General features: G+C 47.7%; 2 protein-coding genes across 2 annotated transcripts; one reads left to right on the forward strand and one right to left on the reverse strand.

Moving 5' to 3' along the window:
• Window positions 1-358: 358 nt before the first annotated feature.
• LOC146568441 (sarcoplasmic/endoplasmic reticulum calcium ATPase 1-like) lies at window positions 359-4,917 on the reverse strand. The gene is made up of 9 exons (XM_085284499.1): window positions 4,893-4,917; window positions 4,510-4,733; window positions 4,173-4,393; window positions 3,888-4,084; window positions 3,713-3,798; window positions 3,509-3,642; window positions 3,283-3,400; window positions 3,055-3,172; window positions 359-678 (listed from the first exon to the last, which is right to left on the reverse strand). Exons 1-9 carry the CDS (start codon window positions 4,900-4,902, stop codon window positions 659-661), a joined length of 1,128 nt encoding a protein of 375 aa, XP_085140625.1. The 5' UTR covers window positions 4,903-4,917; the 3' UTR covers window positions 359-658.
• A 1,642-nt stretch (window positions 4,918-6,559) lies between these two features.
• On the forward strand, window positions 6,560-12,715 carry LOC146568442 (uncharacterized). Its single transcript, XM_085283521.1, has one exon. The coding sequence runs from the start codon at window positions 6,560-6,562 to the stop codon at window positions 12,224-12,226; it is 5,667 nt and encodes a 1,888-aa protein (XP_085139647.1). The 3' UTR covers window positions 12,227-12,715.

Raw genomic sequence — 12,715 nt, forward strand, 5'->3', positions numbered from 1 at the left:
ATGCTCCACAATAAATTCACAAGTTTTTAATCATCACTTTATTGCAGCTTATCAAGTAAACAATATATAAGACCAAAAGTGTTGTGACTGAGTAGACATGCCCATTTTATGTCACGAGACCTCCAACTGAGTCCGCTGACCGCATGGTCATAGAGAGCGCTGGCGGCTGAAAGCAAGTGGTTTTTCTGCCCATATGAAGTCATTTTAAACAACCCTACACCACACTGTACAGAGCCCAGCTAAAGCAGGGAGGCTGCACAAGACACGAGCAACGAAGACTAGAATCAAAGTAATGAGCTGGAAAGTCAGTCATATGAAAATGGACAGAGGACGCAAAAACACAACAGCTGAGAATATCCAAGGTTAACAAAAAAAATAATCACCTTTAATACATACTTTACTTCTTAGAATAAAATCATAAATATTACTGCTTTATCTGGTTAATCAGGATACTTCCCCTCATTTTAATTCAATCTCCTTCCTTATACAGAGACTATTTTTATTGCAGATTTTAAACAAATTTTATTGTTTGTTTTTTTTCCATAAGGTTTTCTTTTTTCAGTCTTTTTCTTCTTTATGGCTCCCCTCTCTGGCTGTGATCTTTCTCTCTCCTCCGCTTCTTTCTCTTCAGCCCTGAAGATCCTCTTCTTCTACATCTCTATTTAACTTCTGTACCTGCTGCAGAGACCAGAGACACGTGATTTGGTAAACAAAGGAAAACTACGTGATTTCTCGTGTGATAAGAAGAATGACACTTTGATAGCGTCTCTCAAACTTAAAGTGACAGGGCTTCACAAAATTCAGTTTGTGTACAGCTCAATATGGCATGCAGAGGATCAAAGGACTTCACAAGCATAAAAACATATTAAAACTACAAAATACAAGCAATGCATCAGAAATACATACATATAAACAGACACCTGCGCGCGCGCACACAGACACACAGACACACAAATACACAGTGCTTAAAAATTTATAAGACCACCAAGGTAAGGGTGGTCAGCTGCCCTAAATTAACAGTTTTGTTAGTTTACTAAAATATTTTTTAATATTTCTGGTCTGGTTAATCAGCCTTTATACACAAGCCCTTTAATCAAAATGATATTTTTGATGCTAAAAAAGAAATATTGTCATTCGTGTATTTATAAATTTACTGTTTTACAAAATAATAAAGCACATTATTACTTCAAATGCCAGTTACTTACTGAGGACTTTACTTACTTTTTTGCCAGTACAGTTATTTTTTTACATTGCTGAACAGAAAATTAGCTTCAGTGTTTAATAATAATGGATTGGATTTATATAACGCTTTTCAAGTCACCCAAAGCGCTTTACAATGCCACTATTCATTCACTCTCACATTCACACACTGGTGGAGGCAGCTACGGTTGTAGCCACAGCTGCCCTGGGACAGGCTGACAGAAGCGAAGCTGCCATATCGCGCCATCGGCCCCTCTGGCCAACACCGGTAGGGTAAAGTGTCTTGCCCAAGGACACAACAACCAGGACAGAGAGCCCAGGGATCGAACTGGCGATCTTCCGGTTACAGAAGCGCTTCCCAATCCCCTGAACCACAGTTACCCTCACTTAGCTTTTGACTTCTCAGTCAGGTCTGGTGTGTTGGCTCAAATTAGAACATGAACTTGGTTAAACCCCCCAAAGAAATGTAAAAACTTTACAGATTTGTAAAATAGTTGTGTTTTCTTAAATTTCTTAAGCACTTTATCCGTAAGCAATACATAAAATTAAATTCTGCACAAAATCCTGTCGAATATAAACAGAAATATGAAAACAAACAAACTTTGACACGACAGAAGTAGGAGGCCAACATGATACTGACAAAGACAAAATGCACATGCTCTTTATTTACCAGACCACTAAATGTGGCTGAGCTCACTCGTAGGCTGTATAGCGATCTATTATTTAGTGGAAACATTAGCTAAATGTCTCATTAAAAAGGTGTATTTTAAGAACTGCTTGAAATTATTGTTAGACTTCATATTTGAAGGTAGGTTCCAGAGTTTGAGGGTTTAAACATAAAAAAAGCTACATCCCCGATTTGTCTTCATAAGGAGAACAAAGAACAGTTTCACAGTATGACTTTCTTTCAGAAATATAAGCTAGTTTAAGAAGTTTAAGACAATTTAAGCCTTTATTTACAAGGGAGAGCATTTTAAATGTGGGGCTTACTTTATGAAAAAGTCACTGTTATTATTTATAAGCTTCATATAAACATGTAATAAATTATTTTGGAGTTTATTGCAGCTCTAGAGGAAAAAACTACACATAATGCTAACAGTAAAAGAGATTAAGAGTAAAATCTGTTGACAAAGGGAACAATTAATACTCACACAGACCTTTTATCTGCTTACAGCTATATCATAAAGTGCTAAGAAAAAACATTTGTTTAATGTTTATATAATGATTATAAAAGGTAACCTTGGTGAGATACAAAGTGATCTACTCACCTGCTCACGGTGATCTCACGAAGAAAAAAACAAAAACCAATAAACAGAAACCTCAGATCAACACACTCGAGGGTCTCCCCATACAGAAGTCATGATACCCAATGTTTTTCAATTTGATTTTCAATGAATGAGTAGTGAGGAGACCCCGGAGGTCACAGTGAGTCTGATAACAGCTTGAATACATTGAAATAGCAACAAATACACAAACAGACAAACAGTCTCTACACAGCGCTACACACTGCAGTGTGAGCCTTGGAATACCTTGGTTTAGTTACAGGTTAATGGTGATGGGTTGGCTGAATTTAAGCTGGAAATGGACAAAAACAAACGGGTTACGTGAGTTAATGATGAATGGAGAGAAGTGAAAACAGGCAGATTAAAAACACAGAATCAAACCTGATTGAATTAAAATGAAATTAGATAAAGGCTAGGTTAATTTTAATAAGTTAAAATATTAATAAATAGTCTGAAAAGATGATGGTAGTAATGCATGAATGATTAAGTAAAACTATTATCTGTTATCTTAGGAACTGGGACAGATCTCTGTTTATTTTTGTTCTTGTGGATTTATAAAAGTGCTGCTTACCTTCAACGTAGTTGCGGGCGAAGAACTTCAGCACCTCATCAATGGCAATGACGGGGAAGGAAAGTTTCAGGACCACCAGCCACTGCTCCACTGACAGATGGGTCAACTTGAAGATCATCTTGAGAGGAAAAGAATGGAAGTCAGATGAAGCTGAACCCCACGGAGGAAATCCACATAAACTAGAGCTTCTAAAACAAAAAAGATTTTCAAACTGAACTTCTGACTCACAGGGAGAGGATCAACATAGATGATCATGAAGTGCAGGGACATGGACAGGGTCATGGCAGAGAGCAGCCAGAAGTTGCTCCATGGGGGCATGCGCACCAGAGACTGATTCTCAGACAAGCTTGAAGAGGAAGAAGAAGAAGAGATGTGAGAGCAGAATATATCTGTTGCATGAAGAAACCTCTTTTTTTACAAGCTACATCCTCCTCTATCACATTCAAAGAAGTACCTGTTAAGAGCATTGCACATCTCAATGGTGACCAGTACAGACAGGGCCATGGTCATGGGAGGAGCAGCCTCAAAGATTTCACATTCCAGGCCTTCAAAGTCCTCGTTCTCATCTTGGCACTGCATGAAGTGTGACTGCACGGATAGGAAGATCAGTAAATTTCTACATCTGTGTTTAGTGGAAAGCAACAGGAAAAACACTCACCAGCTGATAGTAGGTGACCCCGGGGCCAGTGGGGTCGTAGATGAACCACCAGGCAGCGCCACCAACAGTGGCAGCACCGACATATCCTGTTAGTGTAGGTGGATCGTGTCAGTGTAGACAACTGTTGTACCTACTTTCAATCAAAATCCATACAAACTCACCCAGTTCCACTTACCACCAATGGCCATGTATCTGAAGAACAGCCAGATCAGAGGCTCCTTGGGGGAGCGTGGGGGTTTGCCCATGATGTCCAGATCAGGTGGGTTGAAGCCCAGAGCAGTGGCGGGCAGACCATCAGTCACCAAGTTGACCCAGAGCAGCTGGACGGGGATCAGAGCTTCGGGCAGACCCAGAGCAGCGGTAAGGAAGATACTGAGGGAGGGTAATGGGCTGAAGTTAAGCCAGAGACAAAAAGAAAGATGTGTAGCTGTACAGAGTGTGTGTCAAACAGGTCACTCACCAGACGACCTCACCGACGTTGGAGGAGATGAGGTAGCGGATGAACTGCTTCATGTTGTTGTAGATAGCTCTGCCCTCCTCAACAGCAGCCACAATGGAAGAGAAGTTGTCGTCAGCCAGGACCATCTCAGAGGCAGACTTGGCAACGGCAGTGCCAGAGCCCATGGCGATGCCGATCTCGGCCTTCTTCAGGGCAGGGGCATCGTTCACACCATCACCAGTCTGCGGTTGGAGGAGATGAAGTATGCATTAGACAAACCAACCACCAGACAACACTTTAACACAACCTCTGTGTCGGTAACAGGTTTAGTTTGCATCCTGCACTGCTGGGCTCTTACCATGGCAGTGATGTCATCATAACTCTGGAGGAACTCAACGATCTTGGACTTGTGGGACGGCTCCACACGGGCAAAGCAGCAAGCCCTGCGCACAGCCTCGGACTGCTCGTGGAGAGGCAGATCATCAAACTCACGTCCGGTGTAGGCCCTGCCGGAGACATCCTCGTCCTCGCCGAAGATGCCAATGCGACGGCAGATAGCGATAGCAGTTCCCTTGTTGTCACCTGACACATGGAGAAGGAGAAAATGAGTGGAAACCTTGTAAAAAGGACAGTTTCCGGAGAATAAAAACAACTTTGTATGATTGTGTATTAGCAGAACAGAAAGATCCGATTTTCTGATTATAAGAATGGTATAATAAAAAAGCTCTCCATGACACTAACCAGTGATCATAATGACACGGATTCCAGCAGCTCTGCACAGCTCAATTGAGCCAGTGACCTCCTTACGAGGGGGGATCCAGCTCTTATCAGTATGTTTCTGCCTAAAGACAAATTTATGTGCACACTAGAGGCGGACAAAGACCGTTGTACTGTGTCCAACGGAGGATTCAGATCCACCTCAGGCATAACTGGTTGTGGTAAAGCAGAAAAGCTAGTTGTATTCAAGTCAGGAACGGTACTATTAATGAAGATATGACAGTGTGCCATCAATTTACGGTTAAAAAACATTTCTTTGCTGAATTTATGAAAAATGCCAATGATGACAGTTTGACAGGGATAGAACAAAATATTTCCTTATTCCTCCAGAGCCCGGACCTCGACATTATTGAAGCAGTGTGGGATCACCTTGACAGAGAACAGAAGTCAGCCAACATCCAAAGAAGAGCTTTTAATGTTCTTTGTGAGGGACCAAGCAGCCAAAGCAAAGAGGACACAGGCAAAAAAGTATCTTCAAAAAGGGTTTTCTTTATTTTAACCCTCAAAAAGTCCAAAATTAACAAAATTCAAAAACATACTTAGCAGGCCCATAAAAGAGGTCAACTAAATATAACTCTACAAAAAGGAATTTACAGAAGCTTAAACAAAACAAAGTGAGACACAACTTAACTCACAAACTGACCTAATTACAAAGACACATGAGGGTAGCTTTTATAATGATTTGGCCAAACCATTTACACACAATAGGGGGGGGGGGAACAAAAACACACACTAAGGCTGTGTCCCAATTCAGGGTCTGCACGCTTGAAGTACGCATTTTAAGTGTGATTACGTCATTACGTCATTATATATAGATATATATCTATATATCTATATATATATGTATCATAATAATCTGAAAATACTATAATATTGGCCATATTATATTTACATTACCACAGTGAGATGATTTTAGTCTCATGAACAACATTAGCTAATTGTTATTTACTAACTAATCTTGAAATAACTGTTCAGCACAGAAATGAAGCCCAACAATCATGTTTTACAGTCCTGTGGTCTCAGCCTCAGATACTCAACTAATCAAAGTGATGTCATGACAATAATGAATGACCAACAAAACATTTTTTCTCCTTCATTTCTGTTACACAAAGCTGTATGTAACGTTTCTCGCTGTTACAGGCATGGTCCTTTAAGGGTGAAGCCTGATGGGAAATGTATGCGGGTGTGTGTAGCGGAACTGCCTGTCGGGTGTGTGAGGGTGAGCGGAGAAGGAAAAGAAAAGTAACGGTTAACTACAGAAGAGACGAAGAGAAAGTAAATAAAAGGAATATAATAACTCCCTCGGCAGCCAAAGTTGTATCGGCGATGCCCGCTGTGAGTAAACTGTTTCAGCCCACTGTACGCGGTGTTCGTGCCTTGGAGGAGAAATAAAGGTTCGGTAAAGCAGTTTCCTACGCCTCCCTCGATCTTCTTGCTAGCGGAGTTGACCTGTATAGTAAGCTGTTGCCGGCTGCGAGTCAAGTAACTGCCAGAGGTTTCCTTACTACGGTTCGGGGCCGCGGATCTGGCGCGGTAACACTGGGGGCTCTTTTCCGGGATAAAACTCCGCAAAGCGCCGAGAGAGAGGGAGCGAACTTTCTTTTTCTCTTTTCCCTCGGACGACAGAGAAAATGGCGGCTCCGAGAGATGCTGAAGGGGATGGCATGGGAATGTACTTCAGTAAGAGCAGCAACCCATTTTTGCCAGAAACCCCAGAGAGTGGCACAGCTAATGTGGACCGTGCCACTTATGTAAACAATAGAATCCACAGCAGCAACCCCTTCATCACGGACATAGAGTTAACGCCAGCGGCGAGCATAGCAGCAGTCTATACGACGGAGTTTGAGGCTGCATGGCATCTCACCCCGCCACCTTCAGCTCACACCAACCCTTTCTTAACACCAATAGCGAAGCAGAATGCAGTGTGCAGTGAGTTTAAGCAGTTGCAGTGCTCAGACTGCGGAGGCCCTGGTAACACTGCATCTACACCGCTCACAGTGGGACAGCATGGCTCGCATGATCACCCACCTCGGATTGTTACATCTCGGCCATGCAGCCAGCCATTCACCGCCGTGAACTGTACCTGCAGTGTCCCTAGAAAAACGCCGTTTACTGAGCCAGCGAAGCTACACATTATGCCGGGTATACCCCAACCTGCGCAGTACAGCTATGAAATGCCAGCTCAGGGCTATTTTTCCCCAACAACTCGCATGGCAATACCAGCACCAGATGGGGGGTGTGGGCTTTGCAAGCATGACCAGGGTCACAGTTCAAAACAAGCCATGCCAGGGCCACGCGGCTGTTTTCCTGGTGTAGTGCAAGACGGGGGTTTTGCAGATTGTAGTGCTGATGGACAGACGAGGGGCAAGGAGAAAATTCCCACATTACAACCAGACCATTTCGATGGGTCAGGGTCATGGAAAGACTTTCTCTATCAGTTCGAGACCTGTGCAAAGGCCAACTGCTGGACGGAGAACACCATGGCTGTCCAACTGAGATTCAGCCTGAGGGGCGCAGCTGGAGCCATAATCCACAAAAACCCCAAATCTGCTCGCTGGAGTTACCAGAGGATTGTGGAGGAGGTGGAGGCTGCCTATGGGCCGTGTTCAGAGCATGCAGCAGCCATTGGCATTGAGCTACGGCAGAGAATCCGGAAACCAGGTGAGGCCCTGCACACCCTCAGAGATGATATATACGAGAAGGTTTCCATTGTGTATGCCAACCGCTCCGAGCTGGAGCAGGACTGCATTGCTGTAGAGATCTTCACTAATGCTTTGGCAGATGCTGAAATGGTCCAGAAATTGTTGGAAGAACAACCACGCACCCTGGCAAGAGCCTATGAAATCGCCCACAGGTTCGAGACAACGAAAAGGGCCGCCAGGGCAGTCACACAGCTTATGCAGCCAGGGCCACGAGTCTCTACAGCACAGGGGACCCGAACAGCTGCATTACGGGAGAGTGTTCATATGCTAAGTTATGAACCACCGGAGAGGGCCCAAAGACCTATCCAGCGTGGGCGCCAAAGCTGGAGCACATCTAACAGGTCAAGCAGGAAGGAGGCTGTTTGCCATAACTGCTCCGGCATAGGACATCTACAGAGGAACTGCCCCTCTCCTCGCTCACCTGCCCAAAAGCCTGTAAAAGCTGCTAGAGGCCCAGCCCCTGACCCAGGCACAGTGTTCCACAACGGAGGCCAAGATGTGATGTGTGTCCAGATAGCAATACAGGGACGGGAAATACGGGCCTTGCTGGATTCTGGTGCACGGCGGAATGTGCTGCCCCTCCACTATTTTAACACCATCCCCGCAGAGTCAAGACCTCAGGTGCAGGCATCCATTGCTCAGACTCTACAAGGCATTGGTCCAGAGGGATTGGCCGTTCTGGGCGAGGTCATCCTGCCTGTACAGGTGGGGAGCGGTGTTGAAAATGTAGACTTTCTTTTGGCCGACATGGCTGAAGGCACTGAAGTTATTCTGGGGCACCCTTTCCTGCAACAATCGTGCGCTTGCTTAGACTACGGCCGCCAAGAGATAACCCTGTTTAATGAAAAGATACCATGTTCTGGCGTGGGCCCTCGACCCCAGGTGCTTGTTGTTAGGGTGGCACGCACTACGGTTTTGGAACCAGGCTGCGAGTATGTGGTCCCCGGGTTTTCCAGCTCCCACTGTGCCGCCCATAGAGACATGATGCTAAGCCCTACAAAGGGCTTTGTGGAGAAGCACCAAGTACTGGTAGCTCACGCAGTTGTGCAACCTAGTAAACCCTCTAGCATCCCAATCAGAGTCTTTAACCCTGGGGCCGCAGCTGTCACCTTAAAGCGTGGTGCCGTGGCAGGGGTTCTTCAGCCCGTGCAGGTCCTGGAGGGGTCGGGGGGTCGCCCACCAAGGGTCCTGGCAGCCCTCGAACTTAATGGTACTCCCCCTGCTTCTGTACCAAGCCATTTGCAGGCCCTTTACGCCGAGAGCAGCCCCGGTTTGACTCACGTTGCCCGCTACGATCTGGCAGGCCTGCTGAGGTCCTACAGTGATGTCTTCTCCACTGGCCCGAATGACCTTGGTCGCACTGGTGTTGTCCAGCATGACATCCTGACCACGCCAGGGCCACCAGTTAAGCACCCGCCGCGCAGGATGGCAGGGGACAAACAAATAGCGGCCGACCAGCAAGTACAGCAGAGCTTGGAGGCTGGGCTAGCTCAACCTAGCAATAGCGGCTGGGCTGCTCCAATTGTGATGGTGAAGAAGAAGGACCAGAGTCCCAGACTATGCGTGGACTATAGACCACTAAATGAGCGAACCCTTAAAGACGCTTATCCCCTGCCACGCATCCAGGACACCCTTGACACGCTTTCTACTGCCAAGTACTTCAGTACACTAGACCTGACTTCAGGGTACTGGCAGGTAGAGATGACCCCCAGAGCCCGAAAAGCAGCTGCATTTTGTACCCGTAAGGGATTGTTCGAGTGGAATGTGATGCCGTTTGGACTGTGCAACGCACCGGCCACATTCCAAAGGCTTATGGACAGAGTCCTGGCTGGGCTGCAGTGGGAGACATGCCTAGTGTACCTAGATGACATCATTGTCCTGGGCCAGGATAGCACCCAGATGCTGGAGCGGCTCGAGCAAGTGTTCATCAGATTGCGTGGAGCCAACCTAAAACTGAAGCCATCTAAATGCTGCCTGTTTCGGGAGCAGGTGGCCTATCTGGGCCATATCATCTCTGCTGGAGGTATTTCCACGGACCCCCAGAAAGTCCAGCAGGTGACGGACTGGCCTGCACCGCGGACCGTCACAGAAGTGCGTCAGTTTGTTGGCTTAGCCTCATACTACCGCCGGTTCATGGAGGACTTTGCCACAGTGGCTAAACCCCTCCACGAACTTACTAAGAAGTATGCCCGTTTTAACTGGACTGCCGACTGCCAGGGAGCATTCCAGGAATTAAAAAGACGGCTTACGGCAGCCCCTGTCCTGGGTTACCCACTGGACCAGGGTGACTTCTTCCTCGACACTGATGCCAGCAATTGTGGGATTGGAGCGATTCTCTCCCAAGTGCAAGGGGGCGAAGAGCGGGTCTTGGCCTATGGGAGCAGGCGGCTGTCGGCTACCGAACAAAACTATTGTACGACCAGGCGAGAGCTTCTGGCGGTTGTGGCGTTCACTTCCCACTTCAGACAGTACCTGCTGGGTAGGCCGTTCACTGTCCGGACTGACCATAGCAGCCTCCGCTGGCTGACCAGGCTGAGGGAGCCCGAGGGCCAGCTGGCCCGCTGGTTGGAGAAGCTGGCAGAGTATAACTTCCAGGTGCTGCACCGACCTGGGAAAAACCACCAGAATGCGGATGCACTTTCCAGGAGACCCTGCCGCGCTTCATGCCCGTGCACACTCCCAGAGCCCACCATCAACAGCGACCGGTTCGAGCATAAAGGTGTGCAGTGTAACTTAGAGGACTGTGGTACCAGCATGACCCCCCCAGGGCAGCCCCCAGTGGGGGTAGTGGGGCCTGATGGTACCGATGGGAAAAGCCGGGTAGCAGAACCAGAGTGTGCACCCGTAGCAGCAGTGGACTGTTGTTCCAGTAGTAGCCACGACACCTGCCCAAATATCCACCGGGTGGATGAGTCCCATCACACTAGCTTGTTCAGTGGCTGGACCCCAGAACAGCTCTTGGCTAGCCAGAAGAACGATGTGGATATAGGCCCAGTTTGGGAATGGAAGGAAAAAGGGGAAGGTCGGCCCGTCTGGGCCGATGTAGCGGCATGCAGCCCCGCAACCAAAGCCTACTGGGCGCAGTGGAAGAGACTGTACCTAAAAGATGGAGTGCTGGTGAGGAAATTCCACTGTACAGAAAGTAATGTGTTTTTCCCCCAAATCCTTCTGCCTCACGCCTATCGTCACTCCGTAATGCAGCAGATGCACGATGGCCCAGTGGGTGGCCACTTTGGGGCAGAAAGGACCCTGGCACGCTTGAAGAATAGGTACTACTGGTACAACATGAAAGATGATGTGACCCTGTGGTGCCGCACTTGCACCAGTTGTGCTGAAAGGGCGCGGCCCCCAAAAACCCCCCAGGCAGCGATGGGCACGGTACGTGTTGGCGCCCCCATGGAGAGGATTGCAGTCGATCTGATGGGACCGTTGAACGAAACAGAAAGGCATAACCGATTCATATTGGTGGTACAAGACTACTTCAGCAAGTGGGTGGAGGCTTATCCAGTCCCCGATGCACAAGCGCCCACGGTGGCAGGAAAGGTTGTTGCGGAGTGGGTATGTAGATATGGAGCCCCACAGTCTCTGCATAGCGACCAGGGCACCAACTTTGAGTCGGCTGTGTTCCAGGGGATGTGTGAACTGTTCGGAATCAAAAAGACACGCACCACGCCCTTTCATCCACAGTCCGATGGCCAGGTAGAGCGTTTTAATGCTACCCTGCAGAAGGCCTTAGCCACCACCGCGGAGCGCTGCCACTGGGACTGGGATATAATGATCCCCTATGCTGTCATGGCTTATCGGGCAACTAAGCACAGTTCCACAGGATTGACCCCAAACATGATGCTTCTGGGCCGAGAGATAACCGAGCCTATTGACCTGGTCGCGGGTCTGCCGGCCGACGACACCCCCAACTGCACTACACCACAGTATGTGGTGCAACTCAGGGAAAGGCTGGAGCTTTCCCACCAACTGGCACGGGAGGCTCTCGGGAAATCTGTTGAGCGCGCTAAGAAACAGTACGATAAGAATATCTGCCAAGTTCAGTATCCAGTCGGCGCTGCAGTGTGGCATCTGATCAAAGGGACCAAGAGAGTGCGGCACAAGGTTCGCAAGTTTCTGCCTTCCTATGAGGGCCCCTACTTCGTAGTGGGCCTGTTGGATGATTTAGTCTACTGCATTAAAAAGGGGCCCCGAGCAAAGGCTAAAGTGGTTCATCACGACAGACTCAAGCCTTATCACTCAAGAACGCCGCTGGACAACAGCTGGGTCTTCCAAGACTCCGACCAGGCAGCACCCACCGAGGTGCCTCCTCCAGCGCTCGACGAAAGCGATTCTGACATTGATTTCGGCCCCTTCGACTTGTGGGAGACCCCAGCTGGGGCAGATCAACCAGATACTGGTGCTTCCCTGAGAGCTGGCTCTCCGCCACCTGCTCAAGGAGATGGTAGTGGGTTGCCAGCCAGCCCTGTTCAGCCTTACATGGATGGGGCTGAAGGACCAGAACAGCACCCTTCCTTCAGGTCCACACCCCGTTCCAGACCACAGCGTGTGCGGCGGGCGCCGGACATGTTTGGTGACTGGGTCAGTCACTAGGCTAGTATGTCCTAACTGAGTCGGGGTGTAGGCGGATCGCTGCCCTGCTCAGTAGTTAAAAAAAAAAAAAAAAAAATTGTTCATGTTACATATGTTAAGGGATATGACTGTTGTAAATTGAGTTGTTACAGGGGGCTATTCTTACGTGTACTGTTGGGCTTGTTTGTCTTGCTGTTTCCTGGCAACATGGCTGTCGACGGGCTGCAAGTTATTGTTTGAACTGTTTGTACTAATGAGGTAAAGCTGGATATAGGGGTAAACGTTCAGCTGTAGTGCCTTAATGTCTTTCTTTATGAATACTGTCTATGTGAAGGGCGGGATATGGACATTGACTTGCACCCTCCTCAAAGTGAACCCTGTACATCCTATGTTTTCTTGTGCTTAAAATATGGACAGTTGTCTACTTCAAGATTGTTCCATCCTAAGGATCGCCATTTTTGGACTGGGGGCACGAATGCTGTATGTTTCCTTGTTAATGGGGGGTTCATG

This window comes from Mchenga conophoros, linkage group LG8 (genome assembly GCF_057382185.1).
Source record: "Mchenga conophoros isolate Kocher_MC1m ecotype Shallow Benthic linkage group LG8, M_conophoros_male_GT1.1, whole genome shotgun sequence".
In the NCBI taxonomy this organism is placed as follows: Eukaryota; Metazoa; Chordata; class Actinopteri; order Cichliformes; family Cichlidae; genus Mchenga; species Mchenga conophoros.

Excerpts from the sequence above, each read along its gene's own strand:
- LOC146568441 (XM_085284499.1), bottom strand. Across the intron at positions 4,085-4,172 it reads AACGTCGGTGAGGTCGTCTG|TATCTTCCTTACCGCTGCTC; the intron begins GTGAGTGACCTG and ends ACCCTCCCTCAG. Across the intron at positions 3,799-3,887 it reads CAGATACATGGCCATTGGTG|GATATGTCGGTGCTGCCACT; the intron begins GTAAGTGGAACT and ends CTACACTAACAG.
- LOC146568442 (XM_085283521.1), top strand. The coding sequence starts at position 6,560 with ATGGCGGCTCCGAGAGATGCTGAAGGGGATGGCATGGGAATGTACTTC.